Source organism: Penaeus japonicus, unplaced genomic scaffold (genome assembly GCF_977035675.1).
Source record: "Penaeus japonicus unplaced genomic scaffold, GWHDUDI00000001_assembly GWHDUDI00000026, whole genome shotgun sequence".
In the NCBI taxonomy this organism is placed as follows: Eukaryota; Metazoa; Arthropoda; class Malacostraca; order Decapoda; family Penaeidae; genus Penaeus; species Penaeus japonicus.
The window spans coordinates 9,508,744-9,523,743 of NW_028234428.1; the positions used below are offsets into that span (position 1 = coordinate 9,508,744).

At 47.5% G+C, this 15,000-nt stretch overlaps 1 protein-coding gene across 2 annotated transcripts in view; it reads right to left on the reverse strand.

Moving 5' to 3' along the window:
* LOC122250087 (cytohesin steppke) overlaps positions 1-15,000 on the reverse strand; it is a 138,998-nt gene that overhangs the window by 89,534 nt on the left and 34,464 nt on the right. The window contains exon 1 of one of the 2 annotated variants that reach the window (XM_043011406.2): positions 10,020-10,247. The exons of the other annotated variant lie outside the window; for it this stretch is intronic. Coding sequence (XP_042867340.1) covers positions 10,020-10,232 — 213 coding nt within the window. The 5' untranslated portion in view covers positions 10,233-10,247. Of the gene's footprint in view, positions 1-10,019; positions 10,248-15,000 lie in introns of those variants that run through there. 2 annotated transcript variants of the gene reach the window in all.

Here is a 15,000-nt window from a genome sequence, read left to right on the forward strand (position 1 = left end):
AGAGAGAGAACAACCCAGCAGGAAAACGGAGTGGGTCTCCAGACGTCACCCTGGGGTATGACAGAGAAGGTTGGCGCGCGGGTCGGGCCAAGCGACACGGGCGGAGGAGGAGGAGGAGGCGGAGGAGAAGCCGCTTCTCTTTCTTCAGATGTCTATGATTCCATATCAATATCGCCTTTTGAGAGAACGTTATTCTTTACTCATAAAACGGTAAAATAGTCAATGGAAAAAAGTAAATACAAAAACCAGGAATTGAGAAATACATCGAATACCCTTTCCTAAGACGAGCAACCGATAGAGGGCTTAAAAAAAGGGCCTTTCCGAACCTTCCGCCCATTTCGATTTCCTGTCAGAGCAGCCGTGGAAATTTGGATATATTAGCATACTGTTGCTTTTGCCAAGCGCCGGGGTATAGTACCAGATAAAAAATAATCGATAAAAGAGCAACTCGCTTGTCTCACTTTCCTCCATAAATCTTGCATCACATGAAGTAACGGATCCTCGCTTCATTTTATAATACAATCCAACATGAATATGAGGCCATCATACAAAAAAATGACACCCACATACGCCCAAAAACACCAAGACACAAAGAGGAAGGCAGCAGGCAGTAGGAGGAGTAACACAAGGGTTAAGGCGGTGGTTGAAGAAGACTGGAGGCGGAGGAGGAGGAGGAGGAGGAGGGATAAAGGGTAGGGGAAAGGGGGGGGGAAGGGGGAGACCGGAAATCCTAAGCCGGTAACGTTTTCTTCTTTGTGTCTTTTTTGTTGCCATTTATTCAAAGGGATTTGTGTGAGTGTGTGTGTGTGTGTGTGTGTGTGTGTGTGTGTGTGTGTGTGTATGCGTGCGTGTGTGTGTGTGTGTGTGTGTGTGTGGTGGCCGCGTGGTTTAGCCGGCTCGTAAAACCGAAGGCTTTGGCACTACTAGCATAACGTTCATTCGCTCACAGGCCGTCAACATTCCGTCACGTGGCCGGCAGCTGGAGCTAAATATAGACCTATGGAAAAGGGGTTAAGGTTCCCTCTCACTCTTTTATAAACACAATCCGTGTCGAAATAAATAAGTATACGTGGAAGTCAAGACGGTTAAGTACTTTGAATTTTCGAATCACAAGAATACCACATATAAACGCGAATCGATTCACAAATACACTTAAAAACCAGACAAACAGACATACAGACAGACAAACACACACACAGACGGAACGGAACGGCCTTGATCGGCATGCGCCCTCCGACAGGTGGCGTCTGCGGGCGGGGAGAGATGAGTCAAGACGGACGTTCCTGCGACCTGATCATACCTGGAATAGCCCGGAGAGAGTGAGTACTTGCCGTGATGCAAGCGAGGCATCTGTCCGCGGGTCGACCGACGATGAGGGAAAGGGCCTTTTATATTTCGCCATTTAATAATTATGACAGGTACGAATGAAGAGAGATGAATACGACTAAGCAAACCGACCTGAAGAATGTCTCTGACAAACAGTTTTTTTTCGTTCTGAAAGGCGGATGGACATTAACAAATTTAATGAAAATACAAAAGAAATTGAAAAAAAAATAACTGATGTAATACGCATGTCATATTTTTTATATTATTCTTTCAAATAAACATAAAGCGAAAACATCCGGGAAATGGTGCAGTTGTTGAGCACGCTCGTTTGCACTCCAAACATCTGAGAAAGCACGCGACCCTTCAGTACACTAGAAATGCTTTTCATATAGAGTATATCATTTATTTCTCTCATATCTATACATACGAACACAAACACACGCATATATGCATATTTATCCATCTATATTACAGAGCTGATTTTCAGACGGAAAAACAGATCCCATACCAAGGCAAATGAGAAGAAACGTTATCAACAGATTGTAAAAAAGCCCGAAAGACTACGAAATGGAAAACAAAACGAAGCCCAAACAAAGCGACCCGCAGCCCCAAGAGCGAGCGAGCGAGCGAGCGAGAGACCGCGGGCACAAGGAGCAGAAACGGGGCCGCTTCCGAAGATGTAGAGGAAGATGAGAAACCCAGCGCGGCGTGGCGTGGCGTCGCGTCCCGAGCCAAGGGCAAGGATGTGGAGGAGGGAGTCATACAATCGCAAGCCGCAGAATGCCGACGCATCCGGCTTGATACGGAAAGCCCGCTCCTTGCATCGCCTTTGCACTGTGCGGAAGCCTCGATTCGATAGTGTCATCTACATTACACCATTTCTCTTTCTCTTTCCTTTCTCTCTCTCTCTCTCTCTCTCTCTCTCTCTCTCTCTCTCTCTCTCTCTCTCTCTCTCCCCGCCCCCGCACGGATAACCACGTGACCTAATTCTGCCATTCATGCAACATGCTGGTAAATAGCAAACCGCAATAATGCACCGGGGGGCAACCACAATGGAGAGAAAACCACTCAACCTTCTCCGAGCGGTTGCAAAAGATGATCTTTAAGACGGATACACAATGCAAGCACACGTTCCCGGGCTCGCTCACGTAACGATAAACCATTCACACGTCGATTAGATGCAACCTCGTCGTCATTCACGCTACCTCCCATCATTCAAGACATCAGAGAAAACAAAAAGAGGAAAACAAAAAAGAAGAAGAAAAAAACTCCTAATCTTCAACAGTCCATCGATAGTTAATCATCATTATTATTCTTATTCTCCCAATCCGGTTACAGTAAGCCATTACAGTGATGTCATTCAAGACATCAGAGAAAACAAAAAGAGGAAAACAAAAAAGAAGAAAAAAAAACTATCATTATTATTCTTATTCTCCCAATCCGGTTACAGTAAGCCCCCCACCCCCACCCCCACCCCTCTCCCCCAAACAGAAGGGAGTCTTGTGTCCAGCCTTTGCATCTGGTGCGCTCAAAAGGCATGCGAGAAAGAGCATCCCTGGCCTGCCTTGTTAATCGCATCAAAACGCGCAAACACAAACAACAGCTTAAACACGTGGGCGAACCGATGCGACGACCCCTTTTGGAGCTGGTCTGTGCGATCAAACAAACACTGGTAGACTTATACGGTAGTTCGATCCCTCCCTCCCTCCCTCCCTCCCTCCCTCAATCCCTTCCTCCCTCCCCTCCCTCCTTCCATTCCTCCCTCTCTTCCCTCCTCCTCCTCCTCCTACCCACATCCATAACCATGCCCTCAGCTTCGTGCCCTCCCGGGGTGCTTGAGCCTTGCACAAACACAAACAAGCCGGTTGGAGAGGATGAATGTTAATAAATTACATTTTCACATCTGCATTTAGGGCTTATTAAAATTCTAATGGCTGAACGCTATATAGTGGGTCGAATGTATGTGATACTCTGAATTACATGAATAGAAAGTACACAAACTCACATGTGCACAAATAATGTATATATTTTTTTATTATCATCATTATGGTGATGATGTTAATAATCAATATAAATATTAAAATGATGATGATGATAATAACAATCAATATCATCATTAGCATAAACTACCTATACAAATATATACGCGTATCATGTACAAGGAGTATAATAAATATCAGTGTGGTTTTAAAATCCAATCAAACAATGTCAAACAAACTACACACGAGAAACAAGGTCAGTCAGCGTGAGAAGTGGCACCTGAGAGGCAAAGTGGGAATGAGGGGGGGGGGGATGAGTGCCTCGGCCAGAGTCCCCATCCCATCCCACCCCACCCCAGCCCCATGCATGTCACGCCTAGAGGGTCGAGCGGCGGGGACAGCCAAGAGCTAGGTCAAGTGGCGGCGGCTCGTCAGGTCACGAGGTCAAGCACATAATTAGACGTCGTTATCCCTCGCCACGTTAGGGAGTGTGAAGGAGTGATTGGGATGGTGAGAGTGAGAGTGAGTTAGTAAGTGTGTGAGGGAGAGAAATAAATAAACAAAGAGCGAGAGATAGAGAGAGAAAACAATATATGGAGAGAAAGCGAAAGAGAGACTGATATAAAGAAAAGAGAAAGACAGAAATAAATGACAAGTATCTGTGTCCCGCATTCCACAAATAGGTAAATAAGAGTTACGAGGTCAACAATAGGGAAGACAAGGTCACCGTGGCCGAGAGGTCATCAGAAAGAACGGAAACAGAGCATGAGAATCAGGCGTCTTCACGGCTACACCTGACACCTCGCTTCTCAGGTCGCCAATGACCTCTCAACAAAATATTTGCACGCCTTCTCTCTCTCTCTCTCTCTCTCTCTCTCTCTCTCTCTCTCTCTCTCTCTCTCTCTCTCTCTCTCTCTCTCTCTCTCCCTCTCTCTCTCTCTCTCTCTCTAAATACCTATGTGTGTGTTAGTCCGTCTGTTCGTGTTTATCTTCAGAACACGCAAGGACGCGAAGCTAATTCAAGACAATCAAGGAATCTACAAAAATACAACGAATACCCCTAATTTCAACAAGGGCCGGTCGGGCTCAACTCCTTTGCTCCCGCTGTTGACGAAGGGACAAATGGCTCGATCGCTATCTTTACGACCGGCCCCATTTGTAAACGGCAACATCCACCCTCCCCCCCGCACCCCACACACACACATATTCCTCCTCCTCCTCCCCCTCCCCTCTAGGGCAGCTGCATCGAAACGTCGGGGGGAAATGTTGAAAGTGACATGACGTGACGTGTCCTTGCAGGGGGATAAGCTATCGTCTGACTGGCTGTTATAGGTAAACATGTAGGTACATGGACAGAAAAACGTGGAGAAAAAGTAAATGTGGACAAAGGCATAACTAGAGAGAGAGAGAGAGAGAGAGAGAGAGAGAGAGAGAGAGAGAGAGAGAGAGAGAGAGAGAGAGAGAGAGAGAGAGAGAGAGAGAGAGAGAGAAATAATGAAACGAAGAGAAATAAGTGGAAAAGCGATACCGATAGCCTATCTGCAGGTATCTGGACACACCTGTCCTCCGCCACACACATTTACAGAAAGTCATTCCTCGTTACAGGGTCCGTCTACCTGCTCCCCCCCCCCCGTCCTTCACTCCGTCCACCTGTCCTTCGTTACCATAATAACTCGGTTTGCGTTACTTGGCCGTTACGGAAAACGCATGAAAAAAATCAAAATTTCAAACACCATAGAAAAGCAGAACGTTAACTCTATAAACAAACATATTACAAACAATAAAAACCACTTCTGCTTCTGTAACAGATACAGTAATTACATCATCCCTCCGCAACCCCTGATCTTTATTTGATAAACAAGCCTAAAACCGTTGCACGACGGCGGGGGGAAAATTACCCCCATCCCCACCCCCACCCCCCTCCGAATAAAATCGCCCTGTTTCCAAAATAAAACCTTAAATCCTCTATCATACCCTCCCTAAATATCACACAACACTCATATGTCATCCTCCCCTTCCAAATACATACATGTACAATCATACTTACTTACATATATACATACACACTATCTCTCTTTTCGTTTATCCCATCGTCTCTCTCACCCCCTACACACACACACAAAGACACACACACACACACACACACACACACACACACACACACACACACACACACACAGACACACACACACACCTGCCCGTTACCTAAATATTTACACTCCACCTGTCCCAGCCCGGCAACCGCATGCCACGCCGCCACGAGGGGATACGAGCGGACTACCGACGAAATATTTCCGAGGTCTCGCTCTCCCTTTGCTTTTTTTTCCCTTTTATTTACCTTTTGTTTTTTGTTTTTGCTAAACTCTCGTCTGTCTATTCATTTGTCCGTGTTTGTTTGTATTTGTTTGTGTTTGTTGGTATATGCGTCTTTCATGGCATCTGGACTCCGTGGTCTACTCGATCTCATTAACGAAATTGTCCCTAACCCTACCACCTCTCCCCCCTTTCATTTGAATAAGTTTATAAAAAAAATCCGTTCCCCCTCCCACTGCCATACCCCACCCCCCCTTAGACCTCAGAAAACCAATCAGACCGCGGGGTTAAAAGCCCTTGACGGACAGCCCGGGTCAAGCCGAGCAAAGGGGATTTACGGTCTGGGACAATAGGCCTACAAGAAAGGGGGGGTCGAAGGAGAAAGGGAGAGGTAGAGGTAGAGAGAGAGAGTGAGAGAGAGAAGGAGAAAGAAAGAGAGAGAGAGAGAGCTAGGACCGAGGTCACCTCAGGTCAGGACAAACACGCATGACCGCGGCGCCTCCTTTCGCACCGAGGCGAGGAAAGGCGAGGACTGCCCCGTTGTGTCCGCCAGACAAAGCCCTGTTTGGACAAGGCAACGCGGCCACGCCTGTCCGTTCTCTTATGCCGGATATGCCAAGAATGTCCGAAGGAAGAAGAGTCCGGACTCACTCGCCTCGGGCTAATGAGCGAGAACAATGCCAGCTGCAAGGAGAGCGATCGCCATGCGCGAGCGATGACTCAAGACTCTTCCAGTACGAGCTTCGATAATTCGTCCGGGCGGAAAATGCTCCCAACTTTGTGTACGCGCGCTGGTATTACTCGCATTACAAAATCAATAGTTTCTACCGCCGATTTAGACCATTCACCTGGATAACAATATTCTCCAGACTTGTATAAGAGGGCTAGTATTACACTGTCGTCACCCTGCGTTACACAACTAATAATGTCATGACACAAGGAATCCCTGTATCGTGTGTTTCTTCAACGTTATCGCTTGCCAGCTCGACGTTATCAAACACGCCGTTAAAAGTATCATGTACCATGACGATGTTATCACGTAATTTGACAATTCGAGTGCTTCACAAAGCGCAACAGCCATACCCAAACGCAATGCCACCACATACAAACAAATCGTGAAAGCCTCATAAGCCTTCCCAAAACCACTCCCGACGAAGGCCTGCCTAACACCTACCACTACCCTAACTACCCTAACATAACCCTCTAGCTTCTCCCCTCCCGATCCCCCCCCTCCCCATCTCCCCTCTCCCAGCCCATGCCCCCTATCTCCCCACGGCCGATGGTTAGGCAGGACCGAGAGCGCCGAGCAGGCCAGGCCAAGCCAGGCCAGGCCAGGCCGTCCGTAGTTCGGTTGTTCGCAGGCCGGCGACCCTCCTCCTCCGTCCGCTCTCACGTTTCCTTCCGCTAATTGCTGTTCCCGGATCGTGTGACTTGAGTAATTGTTTTGACAGTCACCAGCCCGCCCTTCAGGTGCTCCGGAAAACATACAGGATAATTAAAACAAACACGCAAAATGATGTAACGGAGAACAAATAAATGAATAGATAAGCGGTAATAACACTAACTGATGTAACGAAGAACAAATAAATGAATAGATAAGCGTTAATAACACTAACTGATGTAACGAAGAACAAATAAATGAATAGATAAGCGTCAATAACACTAACTGATGTGACGAAGAACAAACAAATGAATAGATAAGCGTTAATAACACTACGGAGGGGAGGCCGCTAATAAAGAAAATGTAAACTGTAGTACAACGGTTACATAATTACTTACATCATATCGCTCTTGTTATGAATAGGATTATCATCATTGTTTCAACTCTTTTTCACAAAATAATAACTATACAGAAAAAAAAAGAATCATTATAACAAACAATACTGCTATGATCGCGATTACCGACCATATCTCCCAAAGACAATTACCCTATAATTACGTTCATAACTACCACCAACAAAGCACATAACAATCAGCAAGTAACCGGAAAACCACGAGTTATTTAACACCTCGTTATCCGAGTGGCTCTCCCGGCCCTCGCTCCTCCCTCGCAGTTTCACCACTGACCTGATAATGCCACGGGACTTTTTCGCTTTCGATTGTACGGGTATTTCTTTCTTTCTCTCTTTTTTCTCTCTCTCTCTCTCTCTCTCTCTCTCTCTCTCTCTCTCTCTCTCTCTCTCTCTCTCTCTCTCTCTCTCTCTCTCTCTCTCTCTCTCTCACTCACTCACTCACTCACTCACTCACTCACTCACTCACTCACTCACTCACACACACACACACACACACACACTCACTCACTCACTCACTCACTCACTCACTCACTCACTCACTCACTCACTCTGTGTGTGTGTGTGTGTGTGTGTGTGTGTGTGTGTGTGTGTGTGTGTGTGTGTGTGTGTGTGTGTGTGTGTGTGTGTGTGTGTGTGTGTGTTTATCCGCTGTTTCCCATCCGTTTCACGTCGATGTTTATATCTGACATTTGAGAACTTCGTTAAACGGTCGTAACCTCCATTTCCCATTAATGTTTATTTCCAACGTTTTTGGAATTCAGTCAAATTTCCTATTTCGTACCGTCTCTGTTCTCTTACCTTGTTTATTTATACACCTGTTCTTGCATCACTCCAGGAAATCCCGTTTCCCACATGTGTGCCCGCGGCGAAGAACTTGTACGTACGTGAAATATGTCGAGTAAATTCCTTTTCCCTGAAATATTTCAAGTAAATCCTCTGTCGCCATGGTGTTGTTTATCTCTCTGTGACGTCATCGATGACAAACACACGTAGTTGGAAAAACCCTCAAGTCACGTCATTTCTCTTGTCTCAACTGCGAGTTCATTGACAGAATAACACAAAGAAATTACTTAAAAGGAGTGAGGCCATTTCATTCCCATAACCCAGTTACCAGAATATATGAGCGATGCGGACTTAAATAAATAAAAACGAAAAACAAATGCATATCGACCGGATCACACCCGCCATCTTGGAAAAGGAAGGGACGGGAAGGGAAGGGAAGGGAAGGGAAGCGGAGTACAATTAAACGCTACTCAATCCATCTTAATCACAAGCCCCTGGAACCACCCGGCCCCGTAATGACTCTCCTTCCACTTGAATGGCCTTCCTCGGATGTAAACTAGATGGTAAAGAGAGAGAGAGAGAGAGAGAGAGAGAGAGAGAGAGAGAGAGAGAGAGAGAGAGAGAGAGAGAGAGAGAGAGAGAGAGAGAGAGAGAGAGAACCGAACCCCTCGTCACAAAAGAAATGACCTTACCAGGACTTCTTTTTATCAAGTGGGGGGAAAAACCCTACAACAGCTCAGAGTAAACGAAAACTGATATACAACGTTTATAAAAGGAAGGAAAAGTAAATAGTGAATAGAACAGAAAAGCAAAGAAAAGAGAGTGATGGGGGGGGGGGGGTAAAAAAAAATAAAAATAGACAAACGACCTTGGGCACAACGGGATCGAAATTTGTACCAGGGTGTTTGGGCAGGGTGATAATCCCAGCCGGAAGTTTGTCCCTAAACAAGACACGAAAAAAAAAGATTGAAAGTGAGTACCAGGAGGATTTACCTGCCCCCCCCCCTAGAACCATTCTATTTACCCCCCCCCCCTCATCGACCACCACTCCAAAGACAGGACCATCCTTAACTTCTTACTTAATCAACATAAGGCTTACTTTGCCTTGGTTTCAAGAAGCCGCTTCCTCGCAAAGGTATTTCAATCAACTTTTTTTTTTCCTGTCGAGGAGGATGGGATAAGAAAAGGATTTAATCGATCAGTTTCCGACAGCGTATCATCAAAGGAGCGAAAGGATGATTAGTCTAGGATATTTTCTTTCTGTATGAATAAGTTATCAAAACTACATTGAGAGAGAGAGAGAGAGAGAGAGAGAGAGAGAGAGAGAGAGAGAGAGAGAGAGAGAGAGAGAGAGAGAGAGAGAGAGAGAGAGAGAGAGAGAGAGAGAGAGAGAGAGAAAGAGAAAGAGAGAGAGAGAGAGATTAGGCCTTGCAAGCGCTATAAATCAAGAATCTCCCGTAACCTTGCCTACGCCAGGTCATCCACATACAGACAGACAGACGACTCCCGAGCAACAAATCCACAGCTTCACCACTTTCAGCTGGCCAGCCCTCGCCAAGGCCGGATGAGTCTCCACTGGCTTCCGACGTCGGACAAAAATGCTCCTTCGACCTATATTTTCGCAATCTCTCTGCCCCATTTCCACGCACCCAGCTGTTTCCCGGGGACGGTCAGGGCCACTGCTATCCTCTCCTGCTGACCTGCAGCTCCTCCCGACGTGCAGTTTGAGTCTTTGTCTCATCGATCGCCGTGAAGGTCAGCTCCATGGCCTGAGAAGCGGCGTTTGTTAATTGTAACATTCCAGAAGGTGAACTTGCAATCTTACCTTGCAGTTGCTGCGCGGGCGTGATGGCCCCAGCTGCAGGTAGAGTCTTGCCCAGGCGTGTGGGCGTACGGCCGCCCACACGTGGTACACTTCAGGCTTGACGTGGCGAGACGGGCGCGCCGAACGCAGTCTGGCGGCCAGTACGCGCCGCCCACGTCGCACCAAGCGACGCAACGCCGGGGTCACGCCGCCCTTCCCTCGCCCGCCTGCCATGCTGCCCTCGCCTCCTGCGCCCTCGTTCGCTGCTCCTTCACCAGCGCTAGTCCATCCTCCCTTCCGACCAGCCTGGGCCGGCTATGCCGTCGAGGCCGAGTCGACCTTCAACCGCAATCCATCTTCTCTCTTATCAGAAAACCTCCTCAGTCACCTGGTAATTTCGAGCCGCGATTATGTAACCATGGCACCGCTTATTCTGGAAGTCGCAGGCAGTCGCGGGCAGGACTGGCACTCCTTGACACCCTCGCCTTGACACTCACCCCAAACAACAACCTCGCCCACCCTGCCGTCGCGGTCGCGCTCTCGTTCTCGTGGGAGTCCGTAGCTATTAAGGCTCGGAGCCAATTAGCGAAAGGCAAACAATAATAGATAAATAAATAGCAATCATCTTCGAGCGAATTCCTGAGAACATCAAAAGCTCTTTCCTCTAATCCGATTACTCGATGACCTGCATTGACATCCTTTCTGGGGTCATTGAGAGGGCTCCGGATCCCTCCTCAGGGCGCGCGCGCGCACACACACACACACACACACACACACGCGCACGGAGAGAGGGGGAGAGAGAGGGAGAGAGGGAGAGAGGGAGAGAGGGAGAGAGGGAGAGAGGGAGGGAGAGAGAGAGAGAGAGAGAGAGAGAGAGAGAGAGAGAGAGAGAGAGAGAGAGAGAGAGAGAGAGAGAGAGAGAGAGAGAGAGAGAGAGAGAGAGACTTACTCTCCCCTCCAAAGCGACCAACGTAAACACCAATGCATTTCAGACGTCGGGGAAACGTATCGAGTGAATCGGTCGCAAACAGCGCCGCGCCCTTGTAAAGACACACATCAAAATATAAAGATCGTAATCCTGTCCGAGCATCGCATTCCTGACGCCCTGACGAGACTTTCCCTCGACAGAACTTAGTGATCGAGACAGATAACCGCAGACACTCACGCAGTCCTTTGACTTTACACGTGAAACGCCAATTAGGGCATACAACGCATATTAAGTTTTATATCAACGGATAATTATATCTATTCAAATATCTAATTATACTATGTAAATAATCAACCATCCAACAACGTAAAAAAAAAGAGTTTACACGCATACGATCACACACATGAACGCGAAAATATGATGATAATGGAACTAGGAGAGCCTAGGAGCAGGAGGAGAAAGAGAAGGAAAAGAAGGAAAAAAGAAGAAGAAGAAGAAGAAGAAGAAGAAGGAGAAGGGGTAGGAGAAGGAGGAGGAGAAAGAAAATAGGAGGAGGAGAAATAGACGGCGAAAGATGCAGATAAAGAGAAGAATGAGAAGAAGGAAAAAAAAAAGAAAACAAGGAAGAGGATGAGGAAAAGTAGAAGGAAAGGGAGGAGGGGGGGGGGGAGGTCCTGAGGCAGTAGCGCTGTAGCAGCCTCACAAATCCATCAGCTGACAGGAGCCGAGTAATCCCCGTCGGCGACCCGCACAACACCGGGCCAGAATAATACACAACATCTCTCTTAATCCTCTCCCGCGGGGGCATTACGCCGCCAAGTGCGGGGTCGAGGGGCCTCTCCACCAACCTTTACACGGGCAGGAAAAAGGGGGGAGGGGAGGGGGTAAAAGGAGGGAGGGAGGGAGGGAGGGAGAGAGGGGGAGAGAGGGAGGGAGAGAGGGGGAGAGAGGGAGGGAGAGGGTGGGAGGGAGGGAGAAGAGAGAGAGGGAGGGAGGGAGGGAGGGAGGGAGAGAGAGAGAGAGAGAGAGAGAGAGAGAGAGAGAGAGAGAGAGAGAGAGAGAGAGAGAGAGAGAGAGAGAGAGAGAGGGGGGGGGGATTAGTCATAGAAGGATTGATGGCGATGGAAAAGGACGGACTCTTGGATTTCTCGGTGGCAAGTGCCAATCATGAGAGGGGAGGGGGAGGGGGAGAGGAGGGGGCTCAATTGAAAGGCAAGGGCTGGAGCTTACCCAAAGGAAGAATGCATTAGAAGGATTTCTGACTCCCGAGTTGAAAGTTTGCAGCTGGCTTGCAGAATGGGCTTCCACTTGCCATAATAGGAGGGGAAGCGAGGAGAGAATGGAGGGATGGGAGGGACGAGAGGGAAGTAGGGAGGGAGGGAGAACAGGAACGTGAGTGAGTGAAAGATGAGGAAGAGGAGCAAACAAACAAAATTTCTCAAGCACAAGCGACAGAGACACAAGAAAAAATAACAACAACAGCAAACAACAAAACGAAACCAGAGACGCAAGCAGAAGAAAGATTAATTTCAAACTTCACACACATACACACACACACACACACACACACACACACACACACACACACACACACACACACATGGCCACGGGATGCCTGAAATCCGAGCCGACGGAGGCCAGGCCAGAGCACTCGTCCCTCCCAAAAGAAATCAAGAGAGGAAAACATAATGGGCGGGCTATTCGGCAAGCGGGAGGGAGGCCTCTATATCCACTTGAACGGAATTGCTCTACCACCCCCGAAAAAAAGAAAAGAAAAGAAAAGAAAAAAGAGGAAAGTAGGAAGAGGAAGGACAAAAAAACAACAAAAGACGTGAAGAGTAAAACATGCGCTCGACATCCTAACGGCAGCTTTCAAATGCATTCTTAAAAAAAAAAAAAAAAAAAAAAACTTTTTATCCTGATGCAAATCCAGCCGACAAGTTGATCGCCGCTTGTCAACGAAATCCCTAGTCCACTAGTAAGGGGCAAGATTCCCTAATATCCAATCAAAACAGCTTACATTAGGTAGGCCTGTAATCAGGGGTCTAAGATCGTCAGGTCAAACAAAGGTCAAGGGAAATAACCGCCAACGAACGCATAGAAAACGGGATCACGCACCGCTAACGAACGCAAAGAAAACGGGACACGCGTAACCCGAGTCGCCACTTTAAACATGGCGCCGAACACGCTGGAAAAAAAAAAACTGTCGACGCTAACCTGATAACTGACAATAGCGGGGAAGTAAAGAAAGGAGGGTAAATAAGAGCACTTAGGATGATAAACAAGGGGATGAAAAATAACACGCGAGGGAGGCCGACAGGAAGAGAAGAAGAAAACGCTTGCTTCTTAGGGCAGCGAGTTTAAATACAAATTTCCCGAGCGTTCTATAATAATAACCAAACATACTGCAGCAAATATGATGGAAACAAGAGAGAGAGAGAGAGAGAGAGAGAGAGAGAGAGAGAGAGAGAGAGAGAGAGAGAGAGAGAGAGAGAGAGAGAGAGAGAGAGAGAGAGAGAGAGAGAGAGAAGAATATTTTTATATATATATATATATATATATATATATATCTATATCTATATATCTCTATATATATATATATATATATATACATAAGAAAAGAAGAACCGGAAAACAGCCTCCTTTGTCTGGCTCACTAAAGGCCAAAGAAGATACAAAGTTTTATCCCCCCTGGCGCCCGCCGGGTCTGTTCTCATGGGGTTGAAAGGGGCTAGGAGAAAATGGCTGGATACTATTTTATCCAATGATCCCGCCCTCCGCGAACCCAAAACCCCAGAGGAAATCCTTAAAGGAACCGCCGGGTGAGTGAGTGGTCCTGATTTACACAAGTCCCCCCTCCCACCGTCACTCTCTCTCTCTCCTTTTCCTTCTCCCCCCTTTTCTCCCTCTATATTTCTTTCTTTCTTTTTTATCCCTCTCTTTCTCTCTATCGGGCTTCCATTTCATCCGGCCGTGCTTGGGTGTCTTCTTTCTCGAAAAAAAACAAGAAACAACAAGAAAGTAACACGGATAAAACGTTTTTTTTTTAAATTTTGTCTTTGCTCTTTCAACCACATGATTACGCATAAACCTAACATGTTTCCCTATTAATTACCGTGATAAACAAACACTCACTATGCTTGCTTTTCTTTGTTGCCTTTGCGATCGAATAATCACCTAATTAACCTTTTCTATCTTCTATTCACTCTCCCTCTTCCTCTCCCTTTCTCTCTCTCTCTCTCTCTCTCTCTCTCTCTCTCTCTCTCTCTCTCTCTCTCTCTCTCTCTCTCTCTCTCTCTCTCTCTCTCTCTCTCTCTCTCTCTCTCTCCCCTCCCGTTCTAACGAGCAATGCGATACACAACCCGTACAAAGCCACGCCCTTCATAGATCAGTGTCAAGCTCCAGACATCATTAGGGGCAGAGTTACACCTTCAGCACACAAGAGGTCCTGTTTGTGTGCTTCCATTTGCATGCAGACAAGCAAGCGCTCCTCACGACGAGCAACACGTGCTTTATTCTGACGCATCCTCACGGGTTCTGCTTCTGTGGCGATCGTATCCTTTTCCCATCACGGTGATCGAGGAGGATCTCACGGACGTCCTTCTCGGGACACTGGAGCAACTTACGACCGGAAAACAAGCTCCGTCAACGAAAGCTCTTGGAATATTTCGCTTCACGGGACACACAACCTCTCCATCACAGAGGCTCCCCAACAGTCCGTCATCCCGGCAGAAACGCTATTCCTTTCGCGTACCCCTGCTTCTTTCCCACACTTACTCGCGGACACGTCCTGAGCGTCTAAAGCACACGCCCACGCCCATGCCCACGCCCACATCCAAGTAGTACACGCCCGACGGTACGCTCACCCACAAACTCTTCCCTACGACCTACGAAACCAAAGGCCAACCGTCGAGTCCCGCCAGACAGATAGGCCGCCCGCCCACTCTCCCCTCTACCCTCCCCACTCCCCTCGTCAGACGCAACGACACCAACGCCCGCCCTACGCAAGAGGAACGCCCACACACACACACAGACACACGCGCGCACGAACAGCGAAACGCAAATGAAGAAAGA